The sequence below is a fragment of the Taudactylus pleione genome, unplaced genomic scaffold, assembly GCF_031769625.1.
Source record: "Taudactylus pleione unplaced genomic scaffold, aTauple2 ptg000109l, whole genome shotgun sequence".
Lineage (NCBI taxonomy): Eukaryota > Metazoa > Chordata > Amphibia > Anura > Myobatrachidae > Taudactylus > Taudactylus pleione.
Window position 1 is genome coordinate 2,565,916 of NW_028284511.1, and position 25,274 is coordinate 2,591,189.

General features: G+C 43.3%; 1 protein-coding gene across 1 annotated transcript in view; it reads left to right on the forward strand.

The window, feature by feature from the left end:
- Positions 1-25,274, forward strand: part of LOC148525216 (von Willebrand factor-like) — a 265,846-nt gene that overhangs the window by 224,673 nt on the left and 15,899 nt on the right. The window contains exons 15-19 of the mRNA XM_088471026.1: positions 2,728-2,826; positions 4,495-4,623; positions 15,765-15,863; positions 19,840-19,968; positions 22,661-22,706. Of these exons, the coding sequence (XP_088327152.1) occupies positions 2,728-2,826; positions 4,495-4,623; positions 15,765-15,863; positions 19,840-19,968; positions 22,661-22,706 (502 nt within the window). The remainder of the gene's footprint in view (positions 1-2,727; positions 2,827-4,494; positions 4,624-15,764; positions 15,864-19,839; positions 19,969-22,660; positions 22,707-25,274) is intronic.

Below are 25,274 nucleotides of genomic sequence, written 5' to 3' on the forward strand. Positions count from 1 at the left end.
AATACAGGGGAAAAAAATGAGTAGGGTTCCCCTGTATGTTCCAGAACCAGCACTGGACTTTTTCTAGCGGGGGGCTGATGCCACAGCCAGGGGAGCCCTTTCACCGGGCCCCCCAGCCGCAGCATCAGCCCTGACCGCTAGTCAGCCCAGGCCGGGGATCCCTGGAGAGCTGGGGACCCCCCCAATAAAGGGGTCACCCTCTCCAGGGCTCCCCAGGCCCATGCTGATAGCCCGGGGCTATCCCCGCCACCCCTGGTGGCGGTAGGTGGCGGGTTGATTGTGTGGTGTGGTGTAAATAAAGAATATCAAACATTGTCTTTACAAGTAGAACTGCAAGTCCCAGCAAGCCTGCCCCGCATGCTGGTACTTGGAGAACCACAAGTACCAGCATGCAGGGCATTAAGGGCCCACTAGTACCTGTAGTTCACCTGTAAAAAAATGTTTAAAAAAAACACAGGACACACACACCGTGACAGTATAAGTTTATTAAACATACATACACACACACACACACACACATGTACACATACTCACCTATGTAACCCTGTAGCATCGGTCCACTTGTCCGGTAAAGTATCCATAGGGGACCTGTGAAAAAAAACATACTCACCATCTCCTATGCGAGGTTCTGTCCTCTTCGTTCCAAAGTAGGCATCCCCGGACTTGGCAAAAAAAAAAAACGAAAACGCGATCCACGAACTTAGTACCGTTCTATAGAACGGTACTTCCCGAATGAGAGCTTAGCGGCGGGGTATCACCATGGAAACCCCGCTGCTAAGCGTTCATTGGCTGAGAGAGGCCATCTCCCGTCTCTCTCAGCCAATGAACGGCTCCCTCCATTGTAGTCAATGCTGGGAGCCGCAAGGTTATTAAAGTTTACCCTGCGGTTCCCACCATTGACTACAATGGAGGGAGCCGTTCATTGGCTGAGAGACGGGAGATGACCTCTCTCAGCCAATGAACGCTTAGCAGCGGGGTTTCCATGGTGATACCCCGCCGCTAAGCTCTCATTCGGGAAGTACCGTTCTATAGAACGGTACTAAGTTCGTGGATCGCGTTTTCGTTTTTTTTTTTTGCCAAGTCCGGGGATGCCTACTTTGGAACGAAGAGGACAGAACCTCGCATAGGAGATGGTGAGTATGTTTTTTTTCACAGGTCCCCTAGGGATACTTTACCGGACAAGTGGACCGATGCTACAGGTTACATAGGTGAGTATGTGTACATGTGTGTGTGTGTGTGTATGTATGTTTAATAAACTTATACTGTCACGGTGTGTGTGTCCTGTGTTTTTTTAAACATTTTTTTTACAGGTGAACTACAGGTACTAGTGGGCCCTTAATGCCCTGCATGCTGGTACTTGTGTTTCTCCAAGTACCAGCATGCGGGGCAGGCTAGCTGGGACTTGCAGTTCTACTTGTAAAGACAATGTTTGATATTCTTTATTTACACCACACCACACAATCAACCCGCCACCCACCGCCACCAGGGGTGGCGGGGATAGCCCCGGGCTATCAGCCTGGGCCTGGGGTGCCCTGGAGAGGGTGACCCCTTTATTGGGGGGGTCCCCAGCTCTCCAGGGATCCCCGGCCTGGGCTGACTAGTGGTCAGGGTTGATGCTGCGGCTGGGGGGCCCGGTGAAAGGGCTCCCCTGGCTGTGGCATCAGCCCCCTGCTAGAAAAGTCCAGTGCTGGTTCTGGAACATACAGGGGAACCCTACTCATTTTTTGTCCCCTATATTTCCAGAACCAGGACCGGATCAGAGCCCAGAGCTGGTTGCGCAGAATACAGGGGACCCCTACGTCGTTTGTCCCCCGTATTTTGGCAACCAGCGCTGGTTCTGACTAGCCCGGTGCTGGTTGTGCTTAAGTACAGGGGACCCCTACGTCATTTGTCCCCTGTATTTAAGCACACCCAGCACTGGGTTACTAATGCCCGGGGCTGGTTGCTCTTTTTTGGGGGGGTGCACGCCATTTTTTTCTTTTTTTACACAGGTTTTTTTTTTTTTTTTTACCACAGCAGCACAGACGGGTCTCACGGACCTGTCATTGCTCTGTGCCAATCACACAGATGCATGTAGCACGGATCTCCCGGGTTCGTGCTACATGCAAATGGGCACCATAACGCTGATTGGCTTCCTGTCTGCCACTGCAGTGCCACTCCTAGATGGGCCACGTGTTTGTGCCGCCCCCTTGTGTCGCTTAGCATAGTCATCCAGCTTCCTCGGTACAACCTTTTGGCCTAAAAACAATATTGTGAGGTGTGAGGTGTTCAGAATAGAGTGGAAATGAGTGGAAATTAATGTTATTGGGGTTATTAATAGCGTAGGAACAAAAAAAGGCCCATTTATGTGATTTTAGCGTTTTTTTTTTTATTTTTTAAGAAAAAATCCAGATCCAAAACACAAAACCCAGAACCCAAAACACGGAAGGGTGGTTTTGGCAAAACCAATCCAGATCCAAAACACGAAGAAAGATCCAGATCCAAAACCAAAACACAAAACACGAAAAGTGTCCGGTGCACACCCCTAATATATATATATATATATATATACACGCACATACACACACAGAGGGGCGTTTTAAGAGAGGAGGGGACCCGAGTGCAGTGATGATAACTTAATTTATGAAGCTCAGTTTAAGGATGTCCAACAATTGAAAACTTAAACTAAAACATAGAAAATATTAATTCAATTAGATGAAACAAATATTTGTCCTTTTCTTCCAACAGGGTGAAAATTATACTGTTATTGCTGGTCAGTGCTGTGGAAAATGTGTCACAAATTCATGCGTGTTTACTGATACCAATGGAGTGGTTCATGCTTTACAGGTATATTTTCAGTATTGTTATTTATTATGTGTGATACAAGTGTTCAGGATAAGCTGAAGATTAATTTATTACTTAATATAAATTAAGTTTACATTTTTAATTACACTTTACTGACAATAATGTTTTGTATTATAATCGATAGAAATTCATGCATAATCACTGATGGTCAAATATAATGCTTTCAGTTATTATATTTTGTTAAAATATTTTGTAGGCACCCTGGCTTTGGCAGAAATATAAATAAAACAAGAGACAGACATACACAGTGCACAGTACACTTATCTGCAAAATAAAAAGAAATAAAACATGGGAATAAATGGGTGATGGGAAACACTGAGCAATAAACTTCCACAATTACTATTGTACAGCAAACAAGTTTGTGCTGCCTTATAGACATCTTGCTAAATGCATAGTCAGATATTTCAGCAGTGCTGCTGTTCAAAAATGTAAGATTTGCACTTTGATTTGAAGTCAGATAAGATGAGATCAGCTGTAGTAGAGTTCCAAAGTTTATAGCCAGAGCCGTAACTAGACTTATTGTTGCCCTGTGCCAGAGAAAGCATTGACACCCCGCCCCCATTTTTTAAATAGGGACATAAGATAGTGCACCTGAAAAAAGTGCCATGGCTTCATGGGGAAGGGCCAGGGAAGAGATAGGGGAGGCCAGGAGATGCTGGGAATAAAAGAAGAGGAAGCTACAAATGAGAACGATAATAAACAGAAAAGTTGACAGACCCAAACAGCGCCCCCTGCCCTGTGGTGCCCTGTGCCACGGCACTGGTTTCACTACCCTAGTTACACCCCTTGTAATGACTACACAAAAAGAAGGATTTCAAAGATTGTTTTGAATGCAAAAATGAATCAGTCTAGGGAAATAAAATATATAGAGGGGAAGTTGGAAATAGTGTTCTGAAAGTGAGTAATAAAATGTACTGTAGAAAGCAAAGGCTGTAATATGTGTAAATACCAAGTGTACAACAGATAACAGAAAGAGAGAGAGATTCCTAGCAGGAGAACTGAAAACACTATTGAGAGCAAAGGCGATAAGCAACTAGGCCAGTTATCACTCAGTAGCATGCAGTGGTCCAAGTGAGATAGAGATGGACATGACATTTGTCAATTTCCATCTATGAACTGTGGTGCGATTAAGTGACAAGAGCTCCATCGAGTGATTTGATTCGTTTATGACAGATTTAACTGTAGCATTGGAGGCAAATTGCCAGATTTTGGCAAAACTCCAAAGGAAGAAACAACAGGCAAGAGCCTACAGAGGAGAAACAACACTGATTAATAAAAAAACTATGTAGGGTCAGAAATATCTTGACAATTGAAACTACAAGCTTTATTTTGAAACTTTTTTATATTAGTAATGGTTCATCAATGTAGAAAGAGCTCTAACAAAGTCATGGATGTTCAATTTGTTTCTTGGAGGTATTTTGTTACAATATTCATAAAAACTCATTGTAATTAATTAAAACTGAAAGAGGAAACTGAAAAATTAAATAGATACAATAATGTAATTGGACTACTGTACCTTATTGCCAAAGTCCATAGAATTAACAATTTGAGATGGTGTTTAGTGATATTGATGTAGAAGTTTTTGGTTTTCCCTAATACTGGTAGCAATATAGGTATTGGTTTGATACTTTGTCTTTTTATTTTGAACAGGTCAACCAAACATTAAAAGATGACACAGACATTTGCATATCCTATACATGTAAAGAGCTAAAAGGACAACTATCTACCATAGTTATGACGAATACCTGTGAATACCCAAGTGCTAAATATTGTTCTGAGGTAATATATTAAGTAATACAGTAATAAGCTTTAATGAGAGGGTCACTATACAGTGTATATATATATATATATATATATATATATATATGAGTCCAAAGTGTCCACACTCCAATGTATAAGGAGATGAAGCCAGGGTGCTCAATTTATAGATAAAAATGTCCACAATGCATAGGAAAAATAATCAGCACTCGCCAAGTAAAGAGGCATTAGTTTAGAAAGGTTTAATTGCCATTCAAAACAACAGGGTGCATAAGATCAGACCGATCTTATGCACCCTGTTGTTTTAAATGGTAATTAATCTTTCTAAACTGATGCCTCTTTACCTGGTGAGTGCCAATTATTTTTCCTATATATGTGTATATATATATATATATATATATATATATATATATATATACATATATATTACAAGGGCACAGTTATGCCCTTATATTAAGGCTGAATCGAAAAAAAATGAAATCTCCATAGAGAACAGGTACCAAGCTGAAATATCGCATGGGCAGGGAAAAACATAAAAAATTAGTAATTAGGAGTAATCTAAAATTCCACCTGACAGTTATTTTCTGACACTCTCAGTTAGGACCACTTTTTTTTGTGATGTTCTGTAGGGGGGATTTTTGGGAAGGCATAACTCAGGGTTGCAGTTTGTTTTATTAGGTAGCTATTGATCCAGAATAGAGCCTTTTGGGGTTCAGGTAATTGAGAAAGTTACAGTTTTTAAACTATTACCTCACAAATCCACCATTATACAGATAGGAAGTTTCAATTCGTTGCGCAGCCTCAGTAGGAGCCTCCAGCAGGTGTACTCACTGTGGCTTCACTAGGGTGCACCAAGATGGCTGTCTTTTGCAGGCGTTAGCGGTGCTGGAACACGGCAATGGCAGCGGGCAGTAGCAGCGGCGTGGACCGGTAGCCATCAGTGGCAGCGGTGCGGCTTTCAGTAAGGAGGGTGACAGCGTCAGCGGCGGTGCAAGCGTCAGCGGGACCCAGCAGCGCCAAGGAAACCGGCGGCGGTGCTGGCATTGGTGGCAGACTTGGATCTGAGAGGATCCAGTCCTTGCCTGCCATTTTGCAAAGTTTGGCAGTGGAGACCTTTTCAAAAATGGCGCCTACATGCCATTTTTGAAATTCAAAGATGGTCGCCATGAGCCAATCTTGGAATTTCGAAGATGGCCATAATGACCAAAACACGGCTCGTGATGTCATCGGAGGTGGCGAGATGTGGCGGTGGGATGCAACAGCAGCAGCTGCGGAACCTGGCACCTGTGAAGAGGACACCAGAAGCCCTGGGGAGGTGGCAGCCATGCAAAAGAGCTAATTGGCTGCCACCCCCGAGGCGAAGATGCCAGGAGCCCTGGTGGGTTGGCGCCCACCAGGCGAAGACTTCGAAGCCGTGGTGGCTTTATGCCCTCCAGGCGAAGACGCCAGAATTCCAAGAGGGCAGCAGCCATGAAAAAGAGCTGACACAGGCTGCTGGCCACTAGGTGAAGATGCTGCCAAAGCCCTGCAGCTTTCAGCAGAGCGGGTGTCAGCGGTGCGGGCATCAGCGGGACCCAGCAGTGGTTTGGGAACTGGCGGCGTGCTGGCATTGGCAGCAGGCTTAGATCCAGTCCTTGCCTGCCATTTTGTGTCCTTGCCTGCCAATCACAGCTCGCGACACCAACAGGACCCAGCAGAGGCAGCGCCGATACCCAGCAGTGATAGCACCGGTACCCAGTATCTGTGTGGGCTTATGGTGGCCATCTTTGAATTTCAAAAATGGCACTAAGACGCCATTTTTGAAATGGGCGCTGCTGTACTTGGCAAAATGGTTGTTGTGGATTGTATCCTCTTGGATCCAGGCTTGCCACCGACGCTTGCTCAGGCACTGGGTTACACAGCTGCCACTGCCGCGTCTTGCAACCGATGATGTCGTGAGCCGTGATTGGCTCACGTCGCCCATCTTGGAATTTGGTGCACACCAGGTGAAAACGCCGAAGCCCTGGCGGGTTGGTGCCTGCCAGGGAAAAACACAGAAGCCCTGGCAGCTGGGCACCCACCAGGCGAAGACACCAGAAGTCCTAGTGGGCAGAGGCCATGAAAAAGAGATGACATAGGCTGCTGCCCACTATGCGAAGATGCCAAAGCCCTGGTGGGTTGGCGCCCGCCAGGCAAAGATGCCAGAAGTCCAAATGGGCAGCAGTCATGAAAAAGTGCTGACACAGTCTGCTACCCACTAAGTGAAGATGCCAAAGCCCTGGCAGTTTGGCACCTGCCAGGTGAAGACACCAAAGCCCTGGCGGGTTGGCATCTGCCAGGCGAAGACACCAAAGTCTGGTGGCTTGGCGCCTGCCAGGCAAAGATGCCAGAAGTCCTAGTGGGCGATGGCCATGCAAAAGAGATGACACAGGCTGCCACCCACTAGGCGAAGATGCCAAAGCCTTGGCGGGTTGGCGCCCACCAGGCAAAGATGCCAGAAGTCCTAGTGGGTGATGGCCATGCAAAAGAGATGACACGGGCTGCCACCCACTAGGTGAAGATGCCAAAGCCTTGGCGGGTTGGCGCCCTCCAGGCAAAGATGCCAGAAATCCTAGTAGGCGGTGGCCATGAAAAGAGCTGACACAGGCTACCACCCACTAGGTGAAGATGCCGAAGCCCTGGCAAGTTGGCACCCACCAGGTGAAGATGTCAAAGCCTTGGCAGGTTAGCCCCCCCATGCAAAAATGCCAAAACCCTGGCTGGTTGGTGCCCACCAGCCGAAGACACTGGAAGCCCTAGTGGGCAGCAGCCATGCAAAAGAGCTGACATGGGCTGCCACCAACTAGGCAAAGACGCCGAAGCCCTGGTGGGTTGGTGCCCACCAGGCGAAGATTCCAGAAGTTCAAGTGGGTGGCAGCCATGAAAAATAGCTGACACAGGCTACTGCCCACTAGGTGAAGACGCCAAAGCTCAGGCAGGTTGGCACCCACCAGGCAAAGATGCCACAGCCTTGGCAGGTTGGCAACCACCAGACGAAGACACCAGAAGTCTAAGTAGGTGGCGGCTATGAAAAGAGCTGACACAGGCTGCCACCCACTAGGTGAAGACGCCAAAGCCCTGGCAAGTTAGCACCCACCAGGCGAAGACGTCAAAGTCTTGGCGGGTTGGTGCCCACCAGGTGTAAATGCCAGAAGTCCAAGAGGGCAGCAGCCATGAAAAAGAGCTGACACAGGTTGGTGCCCACCATTGCATGCTGGTGCTTGTGGTTTTCCAAGTACTAGCATGCGAGGGGAGGCTTGCTGGGACCTATAGTTCACCTGCAAAAGAAATAAGTCTTTAAAATGCACTGCAAACTACAAAATCAACCCAGCACCCACTGCCCAGGGCCTGTGGTGCCCTGGAGAGGAGGACCCCTCTATTGGGGGGGGTCCCAGCTCCCCAGGGATCCCCAGCCTGGGCTGACTAGCAGGCAGGGGTGATGCTTCAACTGGGGGCCCTTGTCTGTGTTATCGCCTACCTGCTAGAAAGGGTCCAGTGCAGGTTCTGGTAAATACAGGGGGACTTTATACATTTTCCCCTGTATTTCCAGAACCAGGAGAGGCTCAGTAACCAGTGCTGGTTGCACTGGATACGGGGACCCCTATGTCATTTGTCCCCATATTTTGGAAACCATGACTGGTTCTGAAAAGCCTGGTGCTGGTTGTGGTTAATACAGGGGGACCTCTACATTGTTTGTATTTAGCACAACCAGTACTGGGTCTCCAAGGCCCGGTGCTGGTTGTCCTTTGGGGGTGGGGCCACACCATTTTTTTTATACAGGTTTTTTTTTTTAAACACAGAAGCATAGATGGGTCTCACTGATCCTGTCCATGCTTCTGTGTTTATTTATCAGGTATCATGGATCTTTCAGATCCGAGCCTGCATCTGTTTGTTCCTGCCTCCCTCGGGTCCTGTTGCCTACACCACCGCCGCTGATAATTCCCCCGGGTCCTGGCCGCAGCTAACACCTGCTACCCCCGTTGGGTTCCAGCCATAGCTTACTGCTGCTTCCTCCCCCCCGAAACTTCCTATCTCTATAATGGCAGATTCATGAGGTAATAGTTTAAAAATAAAACTTTCTCAATTATCTAAACCCCCAAAGCACTGTTGAACAATAGCTACCTAATAAAACAAACCCCAAGTCTAATTTTGCCCCCTACCCTGAGTTATGCCATCCCAAAAATCTCCCATAGAGAACAGTAGAAAAGTGGTCCTAATTGAGTGTCAGAAAAAAATGACAGTTGGAAATTTAGATTACTCCCAAGTCCTCATTTTTTATTTTTTTTGCCCTGAAATTTGGCATGCAGCACCGAGCAACAGTTGTACCAGCCCATGCCAAATTTCAGCTCTGTACCTCCAATGGCTTTTGAAGTGTAGCCTCTTAAATACCATGACCCCCCTCGGGATTTCTCTATGGGAAAATGCAGTATTTTTAGGGGACCCCTACATCATTTGTCCACTGTATTTTGGTAACCAGGACTGGCTCTGAATAGCTTGGTGCTGGTTGTGCTTTATACAGGGAACCCCTACGTCGTTTGGTCCCTGTGTTAGCACAACCAGCACCAGGGCTCCAATTCTCGATGCTGGTTGTGCTGTGGGGGCAAGTCATTTTTTTTTATTTTACACATTCATTTTTAAAACAATGCACTGATGGTTCTCAATGATATGTCCATGCATCTGTGTCTTATTGATTTGATTTTCTCAGGTGCATGCCCAGCAACAGTGAGTCCCTCTGTTGCCCGCTGACAGGGCCGCCATCAGAGGGGGACTGCTGGGCCTCCAGTCCCAGGCCCGGAGAGAGAGGGGGCCCGAGTGGTAGCAGAAAGGAAAGTCCTCAGTGCTGCGGCATGTAAACACTGGAGCTGGCCATGAGCCAGTCATAGCTTGCAGATGGCAAGCAATCAGAGCAGCCTCACGGCCAGCTCCATATCTCACATGTCGCAGCGGCACGCTGATGCTCTCTCTCACTGTCTGCCACCCAGTGCATTCTTCACCTCTCTCTATCAGGACAGGAAGTGCTTTGAAAAGAGCAGGTAGGTTGATCCTGCCTTGTGCTCCCCATGAGTCCAGCCAGCCTTACCTGCACTGCCCCCTTAGTCCAGCCAGCTTGCAACACCCCCAAGTCCAGTCAACCATCCTGCCTTCTCTGCACTGTCCCCCCCAGTCTAACCAGACTTCCCTGCACCCCCCTTTCCAGCCAGCCAGTCTTCCCTGTCCGCTCCCACATCCCCAGTCCAGCCAGCCTGCCTTCCCTGCCCAACCCCATTCCAGCCAGCCTGCCTAGTTTCTCTGCCCCTCCCCCCGTCTAGCCAGCCATCCCTAAGCCCCCTCCCCAGTCCACCAGCCTTCCTTCCATGCCCACTGCACCCCAGCCCAGCCAGCCCTCTAGTTTAGCCAGCCTACCTTCCCTGCCCCTCCCTCAATCCAGCCAGCCTTCCCTGTACCCTTACCACCTCCAAGTCCAGCCAGCTAGCCAGTCTTCCCTTCTCCAGTCCAGCCAGTCTTCCCTGTGCCCCCACCCCCCCATCTCCAGCCTGCCTGCCTTCTCTGCCTTGCCTCTCCCCTAGTCCAGCCAGCCTTCCCTGCCCTTTGCCCCCCCCAGACCAACCAGTCTTCCCTGCTCTATGCCACCCCAGTTCACTCTTGCCAGCCCCTTGCCCCCCTTTTGTCCAGCCTTCCCTGCCCTGTGTTCCCCAGTAATGTCCATCTTTCGCTGCCCTTTACCCCCCCCCACCATGTCTAGCATCTCTGGTTTATGCACCAGTTGATGCACCACCGCCGAAGTAGCTCCACAGCTCCACCCAAGTCTGCACTATACCCTGGGGGGTCCCTGAAAATTTTATCAGTACCGGGCCCACACAATTTCTGATGGCAGCCCTGCCCGCTGATGCTTCTGTGCACGGCCCTGTTGCTGCCTTTGCTCCACACCCCCACTGCTGCCACTGCCCCACACACGTGCAGCCTGCCCCCACAGCTGTCTCTCCTTTTCCACCCTTAAAACACCTCCTGTGTGCTGTCTGCTCCTCCACCCGTGTTAGTGTACCTATTTGTTGTCCTTCTGCCCTGCAGGTGGCCTAGTTTGCTTGTCAAAACCCTGATGGTTAATAAATTATAAAAAAACAATGAAATTCTATAAACAAAAAATCTGTCGCAGTAAGGCTTCTTAGACATGATCTGAAATTTAAATGTGAAAGATCTCCGACTGTATATTTTTCATTGCATTTTTTGGATTCACCTCTCTCAGCAACATACTCCTGATATTTATGTGATATTGTATTTAATAATTATATTATTGCATATTTTTTCCTTAATTGATGTTTTTAATATGTTATATTTTTTGACTGGTCAATTTGAATTTTTATTATCAGTAAAGATATACATTTAATACAATGGTGTTCTGATTGTCAGTTCATTTATATTAATCCTCTTGTAGTTTATTTAAGTGCAGAGATCTTTCACATTTTTATTTTTGGATACACCTACAGGTGTACAACTGTGTTACCACTAGCACATTCTTTCTTTGCTGCTAAAGATTATTTAATCATTACATTGTTATTTACAACAAGATTTTATTATATTTTTTAGAAGTCTAGTTCAATTAGTGCTGGATGTTTTTTTCTTTTATGATCTGAAATTTCACAAATATATTATAGGTAGAAATTACAGCGCTCTAAATCTTTCGGTTAGAATCTCTCCAGCCGCTCCACCTAAAGAGATATCCCAATCCCTTTAAATAACACAAATCATATATACAATTGTGGTGCACTCAGAGATCTTCCTAATAAGTCTTGTGTATCCTACTGTATTATGGTGAGAAGAAATGTATGCTCAAGTCCAAAAAAGTCAATCTGTAGGGAGGGTGTTCTTAATAGGAATTGAATGCAAGTTTAGTTTGATCTTATCCCTAACCGGGAAAGTGTCACTGTTTATATCCCAGAGTCCAGAACCGCTCTTTAGGGAGAAATAAATATATATATATATATATATATATATATATATATATAGTTTGTGAATAGTTCCAGAGAAAATAGCTCGTGATGTCTGTAGGAAGGGTGTTCTGATATCAGTGCTACGCCTCTTCTTCCTCCTCTCCACCTCAAATATAATACATACGCACAGTATCAGGAACTTTGAAACACGATATTGCTGGATAGGTAAGTTATGGTGTGTACTTACCAAATGCGTTATCGATTCCTGCTGGTATCCAAAGTCCCAGTGCATGCAGTGATGGTAGTGATGGATGGTATAGAGGCGATGCTGTGTGGCTACGCACTATATAAGACTCAGTACTCTGGTCTCATACAACACTTGTTTAATATTACAATTAATCACAAATGACCAAAATAATTTAATTGTTTCATTGGGCGCCCATTAATTATTGCAGTCTAAGAAACAATCGAATTCCTCTAGTTTCACAAAAAAAATGTGATGAACTCTACATGAGACCCAATGCTGTGATATGAAGCCTTTCTTGCTGCCTCCAATGAATAAGGAAATAATCCACTTTTGCAGCTGCAAAAATTCTGCTAGCAAATAAAGTTGTAACTAGTAAGAGGATGAGGTGAGGGGGCCAGGGGGGCAGCACGGTGCCCACCACAGTAACATCAGCCTGATGTTACTGGGCGCCCAATGAAACAATTAAATTATTTTGGTCATTTGTGATTAATTGTAATATTAAACAAGTGTTGTATGAGACCAGAGTACTGAGTCTTATATAGTGCGTAGCCACACAGCATCACCTCTATACCATCCATCACTACCATCCCTGCAAGCACTGGGACTTTGGATACCAGCAGGAATCGATCACGCATTTGGTAAGTACACACCATAACTTACCTATCCTGCAATATAGTGTTTCAAAGTTCCTGATACTGTGCGTATGTATTATATTTGAGGTGGAGAGGAGGAAGACGAGGCGTAGCACTGATATCAGAACACCCTTCCTACAGACATCACAAGCTATTTTCTCTGGAACTATTCACAAACTATATATATATATATATATATATATATATATTTATTGCTCCCCAAAGAGCGGTTCTGGACTCTGGGATATAAACAGTGACACTTTCCCGGTTAGGGATAAGATCAAACTAAACTTGCATTCAATTCCTATTGAGAACACCCTCCCTACAGATTGACTTTTTTGGACTTGAGCATATATTTCTTCTCACCATAATACAGTAGGATACATAAGACTTATTAGGAAGATCTCTGACATTTCACAAAACCTACTGAATTTGTGCCACTCAACCTAAAAAAAGCAAAAAAAATTACGATCATGAAGGCTGACGGCTTAATGAACGTGCTCCTTGTTCAATACAGATATGCTATGCCATCAAACCCTGTGGTTAACTGCAGATTCAGCATTTTCACAGAGTGAGATTGCTGTCACTCACAAAATGGTGGAGCTGCTAATTCACAAAAGTGTGTGCTCATTGGAATACACACATGCAGTTTATTTGCCATTCCACCAACTGAGGCAATAGTTAGTAACCAGGAGAAATTCCAACCTTTATATGCTTCAGCAACTGCAGGAACAGCAACATGCAATCCAAACATACACAAGAAGCCTTGGCATAGGGACTGGAGGAGGGCATTATACCATACTCCAGTACAGTGGAGATTACTCTACATTTTATGCAAGATACTAAAACCATTAGAACTAGTAAAAAATTCTGTGAGTTCAGGAACTGCTAGCCTGTGTCAGGTAATTCCATTCAGTGGAAAATGCAGGATGTCTAGAGGAGGGTTTCCAAATACATTATTTTAGAGTGAGTTTAGTCAGTCCATGAATAGGGGTTAATTAGCACTTAACCAGCTTTAATATGTGTCATACAAAGTGTATTGTGTGTCATAATTCCAGCAAATACAGGACCAGAGATCATAGTAAGCAAGAAAATGCGACAGTAGGGCCATCCTGTCTGAGCTGAATGTTTTTATTTCACATGTGGGCACGATTCCAGAGCATTGAAGTCTGGGAGTCTGGGGAAGCAGCAGCAGAACCTAGCACTGCCCTGGAAATATAAGTACATATTGGTCTCCTTATGCATTGTATAGTGTATTATTATACAGTATTACCTATGCAACGTTTAACAGACCACTGGAAAATAAGCTAGATAAACTGAAGAAGGAGATGAAACAAAGTAATTATGCTAAGTATGTTGGACTTGTAGATGAATTCATTATTTCCTTCACCAGGACTAAAGGGTTTGCATCATCATGCAATCAGTTCATTACATTTTGGCAACCTTGCTTGACTCTCGGTTTCAGTCCTACAAAATGTCTTTCATTCCAACTGACAAAGCTCATAAGACATGTTAAGTTGTCAGCTCAAGTGGCAAATTACACAATGTCTCCTGCCTCAGTTTCTCCTACAAATGCTGCTGCCAGAAAAAAACTGACCATTTCCAAGATACCCACTGGTGAGGAAGATAAGTCAACTCAGTGCAAAAGAGTGAAACAGAATTATGACATCTAGTCAGATTTAAAAGATTTGCCCAAAATTATTGACACCTCTACCATTACTCAATCAGATACAGGAAGCATCAAATCAAATGGTTATATTTAATAGTGTAAAAATTAGCATGTCACACAGTTTCTTTGAATACTGGGATGAAACAAAGGGAATTTGGAGCCCCTTGTACAAACTAGCTTTGCTTTACTTAAGCTTCCCATCCTCCAGTGTGTACTCAGAAAGAGTCTTTAGCACAGCAGGGAATCATGTGAGCAGGAGGCCACTTCCTTAAAATGTGGACAAACTGATTTTCATAAAAATTAACTACAAAATCAAAAAAGGAAGATTTTTGCTGACAATTACAACAAAGTGGTGGATTCCAATGGGGAGGAGCAAATATTTTGTGGTGATGATGATGATGATATTAACAACACTATTGAGGGTGAGAACGTGGATGACAATGACATCTTCCAACTGTAGACATTAATAATAACACTGTTAGCCACCTTAAGTCTATTGGTAGCTTGTTTTGTGGGGGCACAAACAAACCTAGCACTTCAGCCACAAAGTGGCAGCCACTGTCACTGAAGTGTATGGCTTGTTAAACTGTCCATGTGCTTTTTAATATACAACTTAAAGGTTTTCCAAGGACAATACCATAGTGCACCACTTTTCATAATGACTTTTTCGAGAACAAAGTCATTGACTACTTATTACTGTATGAATATAATCTGTGTTGCATTTTTAGGTGGTGGGGTGACCAGAAAAAAATACAAGTCTGCCTGCTTATACACAAAATGGGTCTATTCATTATGTTAATTATCAGGGTTTGAAAAGAGCTTGATGAATTCTGTGTATTGGGAAAGCAGACCATTTCGGTAGAGAAAAGTAAGCAGGAGGTATCTGTAATATATCCTGCTTTGTCTTCTTGATAAATGGCCCAAACACTTAATTTGTACAAATGAAGGTGAAAATGTTTATTTTCACCATCTTCTGTAGAAATTAAGTGATGATGAATAGACCCCAAAGACAAGAAATGGTGAAAGTAACAAACTAGTAAGAAAAGAGATATTAGCAATGGCTGTAGAAAGTAATGATATTTGAGCTGTTGAACAGAGAAGGATTCCAGTATATCTTCTAAAAAAACTGAACCCTTTGCATGACAGCCCCTAAACACTTCCATATATTTCTCCACTGCTATCACAAGTTTTCACTGTTTTAAATTAGTAGGAAAATGATTATGTAGAATGTAGGGCACAAACCTAACTTAAAGTGCAGCCATCCCTAACTCCCATGTGCAAGCTTTTAAAATTAGAGATGAGCGTTTCAGTTTTGCTTGAAACCGAACACACCCAAACTTATCCTTATCAAATTTCCAAAACCGAAAATAAATTAAAACACTTGAGGGTAGTTTTGTCAAAACATAGAGATCCGTGCACATCTCTATTTAACATTAAATTATGGGAAATTGAAATACCCAGGAGAAAGGGGGGTTGAAAACACAAAGTACCTGCGCTTGCCGGAGGGGCAATACCATGAGCCCCCTCTAATTTGCAGCAGCACATATATCTATCTCATGGCACCTGATGGGTAGTGATCCCAGTTTCAAGGCCCAAAGACCTCTCAATGGTATAAAGTTTTACTCCACAAATCTGCTGTCTTTGAACTTTGTATGTTTTATTTTCAGAATGAGGAGTATATTATTTACCCTGGTGACTGTTGTGGACATTGTGTTCAGACCTCATGTTTAATTGCATTACCTAAAGGACGAAATAAAATTGTGAAGGTATGTATTTAACTAAATAGAATTATATATAAGAGGTTGTTACACTGGTTAAGCAGGACCTGACACTTTCCTGAGAGCCACAAGGACCCCACAGCACCTTGTGTATGATGTCCAGTTTGCTTGATGGTTAATTTTATCACTTTGGGATTTACAACAAGCTTGTTCTATTTTATGTCATATTCAGTATAATAGAAGCTGTTGTTACACATTCTGTTAGTTTGTCTGCCTTTGGAATTTGATGTTTTGGAGAAGTACAGTTCAGGCAATGATTTCAAGTGTTAATCTGATTTCTCTGGAAAACCGTGACATGTAACCAGGGGAATTTGCAGAAATTGACAGGGTGATAGCACATCATACAGTAGCTGTAGAAACTCATTGTAGAAACTCATTTGCCATATTGGAAGGCCTGAGCTGGACATCTTTTCACAACGCAAACCTAATTCATATCTACATATCAGCACCTTTAATCCAAAACCAAACACACAGAATTATTCATATCCATGCCAATTTACAGGATGCTGGGAGGTAAGTCTACTGAAGCACAAATCTGAGGCAAGTGATTCCACTGCATGCAGCAGTAAAATGGTGTTTTTCACCTACACATGTCCACCAGGAGGGTGGAGAAGCACAGCCACAAGAGCATGGCCATGCCCAAAATGAAGCAACCATGCCCCCATTGTCCCTGGTCATGCTCACCTGTCCCAATTATGAATTTAACAAAGTGGGAAGGTAAACACATACAGATGGTCCCAGCTAGTTTGTTGCTCATAGCGTTCCATTCCAGGCCTCTGTGTCGTGCCATGGAACATTATGTGATGGCTGTACTGTGGCATCCCGTGGTATTCTACAATGAAAGATAAGCCCTGACATGTAATACACTGGTTAACCTCTGGGTGGTGGGTGCTCCACTGATGAAATTTGTACTACTAAATACCACAAGTAGATGGCCCTGTAATGTGTGCAATACAATGTCTACTGTATAGCGGAAATGCTACAGAGTCACGCCAAGGTATGGCGCGACTAGAAGGCCTGTTCAATGTGCAAGGAGGCTGGATGTATGAGGACACATCTGTATATGTATTTGTATAAATAACAGAATTCACACACCACCAAGTGATTTATTTTTAATCCTGTAGTGAAGATTAAAAAAAAATATATCCCTTTCCATGACTCGAACCCAGGACACCCCATTTGTATGTGATGTGAAGTGTGCAAATCAAAGCAGGCAATGTGTACAATGTCAATAGTGGGCTCAGCATGCAGCAGCATTGAATAGAATCAAATTATGGTGAGAGTGGTGGTGAGCATTACAATGAGCTCAGTGGAGTTTAATAATAATGTGTAATGGTGGGAGGAGGTGGTGAAGGAACTTGGGTGGCCATACACAGAGAGGAAGGGAGGAGGGAAGTGCAAAGTAGTGTATTTTAAATGTATTGAACCTGACATGATCTCTCTTTATGAAAAACTTCTACCTTGTTATGTGTAGAATACAATGTTTACTGTATAGCGGAAATGCCAAGGGATGTTGAGAGAAATGTTTTGAGTTCAGTAGAGTTCCTTAAAATAACTGAACTTCAGCTGCTCTGTCTTTAAGTAATGTTAGTGTGCGTCTTCTGGTCAATGTAAGCTACGGCTGCTTTATTGGGACTCGGTACAGTAATATGCATCTAGGGTCACTTTTAGGGACAGGGACATTGCAGCACAGTAATAGAGATGAGTCCACATACATCTATCCTCCATGCACTACAAGTTGCTCCACACATAGCGCAGGAGTGCTGTTTGACTCGGTAGTGCCGAGCATCTTTTTATGCATCTTTTCTACCTGCAAATGCATCTTATTGGCACAAGCAGCTTCTGCTGATTAATATGATATGCAGCATGCCTATGTTCTGTGAGCAAGTGCGGGTGTATCTGCAAGCGAATCACTATGTTACAGTGTTACAGTCACTGATACGGTCATGTAGTATTTCGCATGCAGATAAACCCGCACTCGCTCACAGAACATAGGCATGCTACATATCATATTAATCAGCAGAAGCTACTTGTGCTATCAATTCGATTTGCTGTATGATTCATATGCATTTGAAAATAAAAAATTGTATAAAAAGATGTGCTACCGAGTCATGCCATGGCATGGCGCGACTAGAATGCCTGTTTAACGTGCAAGGAGGCTGGATGTACGAGGACCCATCTGTATATGTATTTTTATAAATATCAGAATTCACACACCACCAAGTGATTTATTTTTAATCCTGTAGTGAAGATTTATTAACTCTAAAAAAAAAATCTACCTTTCCATGACTCGAACCCGGGACACCCAAGGTGCAAGGTGCACACCTTAAGCACCAGCCCACACACACCAGCTATGTTGAGAGCTGCACCTGTCATGTATGTGATGTGAAGTGTGTGAATTAAAGCAGGCAATGTGTACAATGTCAACAGTGGGCAGTGTTACAGCCGCTGATACTGTAATGTAGCGTTTCACGTGCAGATACACCCGCACTCGCTCACAGAACATAGGCATGCTGCATATCATTTTAATCAGCAGAAGCTGCTTGTGCCTATTAGATGCATTTGCAGGTAAAAAAGACACACAAAAAGATGCTTGACACTACCGAGCCATATCAATTCGCATCACCGTGTGATTCAAAAGCCCCGTCTGAGCCCATTATTTAATACTTTATTACACATTCTTCTTCTGATTCCATGACCAAAATGCTGTACCGAATTACAGCTTCTGTACCGAATTACAGCTTCTGTCAGTCTATCATCGGGCGGTGATACAGAAAATGCATTGGAAATCTGACGCATATTCTGTGTAGTTTAGGAAAAGTGACACATGGTGGACAAAAGTTGTATTACACGATATGACTTTTTTCCAGTGATATGCTACATTCCGTTATGAAACATTCTGTTTGGCGTGACTCAAGGCCACTGTGTGGCGCGAGATGCCTGGCATGCTACATGGCTGTATGGAGCAACAAACTAGCTGGGCACATCTGTAGGGCCTGATTCAGAGACTTACGCAATGCTGATATTTACAGAGATTTTTAAGAAATTGGGTATGCGTGAAAGCCATACTGTGCATGCACGGCAATTTGTTTGCTATTACGCTCATACAGTGGATTCACTCACAAAATGAGTGACAGGTAGTAAGCATTTGGGATTGCTAAGGAACACATGAGTGTTTGACCGTTCAAACGCCGTTTCATGGGTGTGCATAAATTAGCCATTGTGATCTCGTTCACAGCATAAGAGCACTTAGTGTGTCAGGAGAGAAGCAGACTTCACTCAGAAGCTGTGTGGCTGCCCAATGCTCACAATCTTTATGCTGTTGCCAGGGCCGTAATTAGGGCAGTGCAGCCAGTGCCATCGCACAGGGAACCACAGGTCGTGCTGTTTGGGCCTATAAAATTTCTGTTTATTTTCATTCTTGCTTGTAGCTTCCTCTTATTTCATCCCCAGAATCTCCTGGCCTCTCCTATCTCTTCACTGGCCCTTCCCATGAGGACATTCCCCTTTTTTGGGTGCATTATATCCCTTTGAAAAATGAGAGGGCGCCAATGCTCTTTCTGGCACAGGGCACCAAAAAGTCTAGTTATGGCTCTGGCTGTTGCATGTCGTTGGATGGATATGAGAAAGCAGCAGCGGGCGTCCCTATGCTTAGGTAAGCTTTGGAGACATTAGCATATTTTTGCTATTGTGGTCCAGTTGCGATTGCATTAGCGTAAATCTCTGAATTAGGCCCATAATAGCAGTCCCACTTTTATCTAGCAACTCACTTCTCTAGCAACTTTTTTGAGCTGTTCAGCCTAATAACAAGTACATTTTGTTACCTAATGGATGAATTCAGGGTTCCTAGTAAAATTTAATTATAAATGTGAATATTGTAATCCCTGTTGCTATGGCACTAATTATAAAGTATATAGTTGTAAATAAAGTTGGTAACTAATTAATGCTTTTTGTTTTCTCCAAGGTAGGGGAATTTTGGACTCCAAAAACTGAGAAATGTATAAGTTATAGTTGTAAACAACTGTTTGGACAGATTTTAATTTTTGCAAATAATAGAACCTGTGAAGATAAAAAACCAGAGGACTGTAAATCTGTAAGTTATTAGCCACACAAGAGTAAATATAATATATAAACACTGTTTTCTTGTAACAGTAACTATACACTTACTGAATATTGCTTTCTATAATGTACAAGCATTAAGCTTCAGAGCAAAATGCTCCAATGAGCGCATAATGCTTACAATTTGGAAAAACTTGTACACGTTAAGTGGTAACTTTTGATCTATTGCAGTGCTAGCATATTGTGAGTTAGACAAGCCTTGAAACAGCATTTTACATCCGAAGACTGGTGCACCATACATATGTGTTCTATAATTCAGAGTAGATGCAGGGCCAGATTAAGGGGTTGGGTACAATATCCCGGTGGTGACCATCCCGGCAGCGGAATATCGATGGTCAAAATCCTGATGCATGTTAGTAAGTATCCTAACCCATCCCTCCCGCAGCCTAACTCTTACTGACACCTTCCATAACCTAACCCTAACTGTTCCCTATCACAGCCTAACCCTCCCCCTTGTGCTTCTCCCTAACCCAAATACTCATCGTTGGGATTGTGATGACCGTTGGGATTATGGAGTCAGTATTGTGCCCAACAGGATCAGTGGCAAACACAGAATATCTGGGGGGGGCTCCAAATGCTTGATGTTAGAGTGAATGTGACCAGACCATGAGGGCATATTTAGCACTTAACCAGATTTAATATGCGTCATGTAAAGTATATTGTGTGTCATAATTCCATTATATACAGGACCAGCAATCACTGTAAGCCATTAGATGCGGCAGTAGGGCCATCCTGCCAGAGCTGAATGTTTTTACTTTAGATGTGGGCACTATTCCAGAGCATTGGAGTGAGTCCAGGAGTCTGGGGGAGCAGCAGAGGAACCTTGCACTGCCCTGTATATAAATGTACATACTGTATTGGTCTTCTTATGCACTGGATAGTGTATTATTATACAGTATTAATAATTAACCCTATTGATGAGCTATAGCAGTGCAAGCGTAACAGTACATGTTTTCCAAATCTCCTAGTTGGTGCCCAGGTGTATTTATTACTGGGTGACACATGTTAAAAGATCCACAGGTGGTGTTGATTATTTCATTTGTGATACTGAAAAGAACATTCAGCACTAGTAAAATTCTATTACATTACTATTTCTATTATGGTCATGGTGTGGGATGGGGGGGTTTCAGGCAACTGGAACCCCCCCTGTGTTTACCTATGTGGGATGGTTCCTAACTACATCACAGATTAAGGTTTGAGGGGCCCTAGGGCAATAAATATGTGGGGGGCAATACCAATAAAATTGTCAAAATAATATACTGGCAATGTTATTAAAAAGTATCAAATCTCTATATTTACAGATCCACAAATCTGTTGAACACACTGTAAATGAAAGTTCACATTATGGCACAAATAATTCACGTAATTTACATTATGACCCAATGTCTCCAGTTAACATTATGCCTGTTGCAGCATCATTTGTTGCAGCCTTCCTCCAATCCAACACTGGTGATGTAGCTATGTCTGGGTGTGCACTTTAGTTTATCAGGCACTGGTCCAATGCCTTGTAAAGAGTTTCCTCAATAATTTCTGCTCTGTAGAATCTTGAATGCATTCTACAATAGTATATTCATAATGATTCACCACTTTGGTTTCTTCTCAATCTGCAAACAAATATACAGAGAGGGATGTCTTCCTGTGCAAACTAACCTATGTCCACATGTATTTTATTAGTATCATATATTTATATGGAGCCACAAGTCTTCTGCAGTGCCTACAAAGTACATAAACAAATTGTAGACAAGCGACTTACAGAACAATACAATACAGGACCAGGGCATGGATAATATATATTGCTACATTAGCGACCATAACACCCAGATAAGCAACAGAGCATAAGCAACCAAGTGTTAGGTGCCCTAGTGGTGAGTAAGAAGAAGATGAAACTAAAGTAGGGAGAAGCACAAGAGGGTAGAGGGCCCTGCTCGTAAAAGCTTACATTCTAAAAATGTATTTGAACATTTATAGGAAATGTAGTCAAATAAAATGTACTAATCCAGTGGTTCTCAAACATTTTTGAATAACGGCACCCTAGAGCAGTGTTGGCTAACCTTGACACTCCAGCTGTTGTGGAACTATATATGCCAGCATGCCCTGCCACAGTTTTAGCATGCCCTAATAGCAAAACTGTAGCAGTGCATGCTGGGTTATGTAGTTCCATAACAGCTGGAGTGTCAAGGTTAGCCAACACTGCCCTAGAGTATCAGTATTGTTTTCACGGCACTTCAAAGTTTAAGTTTGTCATTGAGAAATTCAGAAAAAAAATATAGTAAAGGGAAGTACATTGTGCTTACCTGTCATCCTTAGGTTCAGTTATGTGGTGGTAGAAAGGTTTGAACTTCTGTTTGTTTACATATTTACATTGCATTGACTATATATAATTTGATTTGATGCTGGACCACCAACCTGAGGCACCCCTGGAAGTCTCCTAAGGCACCCCAGGGTGCCACGGTACACAGTTTGAGAACCACTGTACTAATCATTGTTGGTTTTAGTGTGGAGTTACAGGAGCAAAGTACCTCCTAAGTATCATGCTTCCTCTCTCGCCTTACCACCCCAATTTAATTTAGTCATCATCCATTAATCCTATTTCTGTTATAATTCCAGAATTATATAGGAACTCCTGTGCTCATATTTATTGTGTTTCTTTTTCTGCTTTCAAACAGGGCAGCATTGAAAAGGATGCAAGCGGCTGTTGTGATATATGCAAGGGTAAGCTGTCAGTTCTGTAAAATGTAACTGATTAAAGCATCCCCAAAGTCTACACACAGTAGACTTCATGTATGAAGCTTATTGGGTACAAATTGCAAAAAGTTTATATTCGCACTCATACTCCCAGATGGCACTCCCAGGGCACTTTAAGTTGCATACCTTCTCTCCACTATTTTAAGACTCCTACACAAACTATAAGTATAACTAGGTTTGCAGGGAAATTAAGAAAAATCAAGTCATGCACTGTGCAAACGTTTAAACATTAGAAATTTACATTCATGTGTAACCTCACTCTAAAATAAAATATTTCATTAATAAAACGGCTGTGTTAGAAACTTGATTTTTTTATATATTGTAGAAAAAGGCACCAAATATTGGACTTCCATCTCTTCAAAATTAATCTGCAAAAGAGTGTCCAATGTAAAGCATAATGCATTATTATTCTTGATTTATACATTTCCACAATGCTCCACAGTGCCAGACATGGGGGAAAACAGGACATGCTTAAAAACAGAAATATACATAACAGATAAAATAAATAGAGAAGAATGTTTAAGATTCTGTGAAATCCAAAAACACCTGAACTTGGGGGTTCTGAATTAAACCAAGGTATGGTGTGGTTCCTCCCAAATGTGTGTATCAAAAAGAGGCAAAGGGTCATAATCCTGGAAATGTCAGATCTTGTATTTTTGAATTGCATATAAGTCCTTACTTTTCATATTCTAACCCTTTTTTCCAATAACCAGCTGGGGGCTGATGCTATAGTAGGGAAACACACAATGGGGTTTCCCTATGTCATAAAGGCCACCAGCCCCAAACTGGTCAGCCCAGGGCTGGAATTCCTTGATAAGTCAGGACCCCAAAAATAAAATGTTCCCATCTCCTCAGCCCAGGACCTGGGCGGTGGGTGTGAGGTTAATGGTAAAAGAATAGATAATAATATACAGTAGTTTGTTACAGGTGGACTACACGTCCCAGCAGGCCTGCCCCGGCATGATGGCACTTGAAGAACATCAAGTGTTATAAATAGTGGTTGCTATGATCAACTTAATAGTCTTTCACAGGTGCTTGAAAAGGAAGGAGCCCACTGCAAAAGTCCAGCAGTAAGGTTTGAATACTATTGTATATGATAATAGAAATCCAGAGAGCTTTGTTGCATATATTTGCAAATATATGTTAAAGCATCTCTACAGTGGCGTAAGTTCATCCCAGACGCCCGGAGGAAAGTTGTAATTTGGACCCCCCCGTCACAGCCGCTGACACTGTCATTTGCATGCAGACATGCTATAAATAAATGAAAGCAGCAGCTGATGGTCTGACATGAATCTCTCCACTAGTGTATGTTGGCTTCTCAGGTGCTGGGAAGGGGTGCCATGTATTTGGTGGCCATGATGGTACACTCTGGGTGCATAGTTACAGCTGTAAGTGGGGTGCATATGTTGCGGACAATGCGGAAGGTGCCCCTTCAGAGCTGGAGCTCGGCGGCTGGTGCCTCCATTGTCTCCCAAAGCTCTGCCCCTGCATCTCTGTACTGGTGAATAACAAGTGACAATCATGCCTGGACATTAAGGGCTTGCTGGCACCTGTAGACCATCTGTAAAAAAATAAAGATTAACATATCCACAGTACTCCGTTACCCCATGTTGTAATCTTTTATAAAAAAAAACTTACACATCCCAAAACCACCAACACATCTCAATGACATCCTCTTCATTCTAAGTAGATCTTGGTGAAATAACAAACTGTGCAAAACCCAATGAACAAGCACTGTACACTGTGTACAGTGCCATCGTGAAATGACAGATCACTAGCAGACACTGCCATTAAATGAATGGGGGAAGCAATGATTGGCTGAAATCATTTGAACGGTTGCTATGCCAGTATCTATGGCCTTATCAGCCAATTAGATCTTCCCCATTCATTTCTATGGCGTGACCAGGAGTCACACTGCACAGAAGGCCTGCTGCACACTGTGCAGCAAGTCAACCCATCTGGATTTCATATATTGTCAAGTGTCAGGATGCTTCATGGAACAAAGAGGACATGATCCCTGCATTTTGTAAGTAATAAATTGGTGAAAGAGGGTGTGTGGGGAAGTGTTTTTTAATAAATGTATTCAATTTTCAGTGTCTGTATGTCTTGTGTTTATTTTAATATATTTTTACAGGTGGTTTGTCAGCAGGCCCTTAACGTCCAGGCATGCTGGCACTTGTTGTTCAACATGTGACATGATCTGTAAAGAATAATATTATTAACTATTTAATTACTATTACTGCCAAACCTATCACCACCAGGGATGTAGGGAAGAGCTCTGAGCTTGCAGACCAGGGCTGGTAATCCCTCAGGAAAGGGGACCCCATTATTGAGGGGGCCCTAACTTTCTGAGGAATTCTAACCCTTTGCTGACCAGTTTTGGACTTGTTAATGTTATGGCAGGGGGCCCCCATGCTTTGTGTCTCCCTGCTATAGCATTATCTCCCCAGCTGGTTTAGCCTGGTGCTGTTTATTGGAAAATGTAGTAACCCCATGCTGTTTTTCTCTCCTACTTTCCAATATCAGACCAGGCTC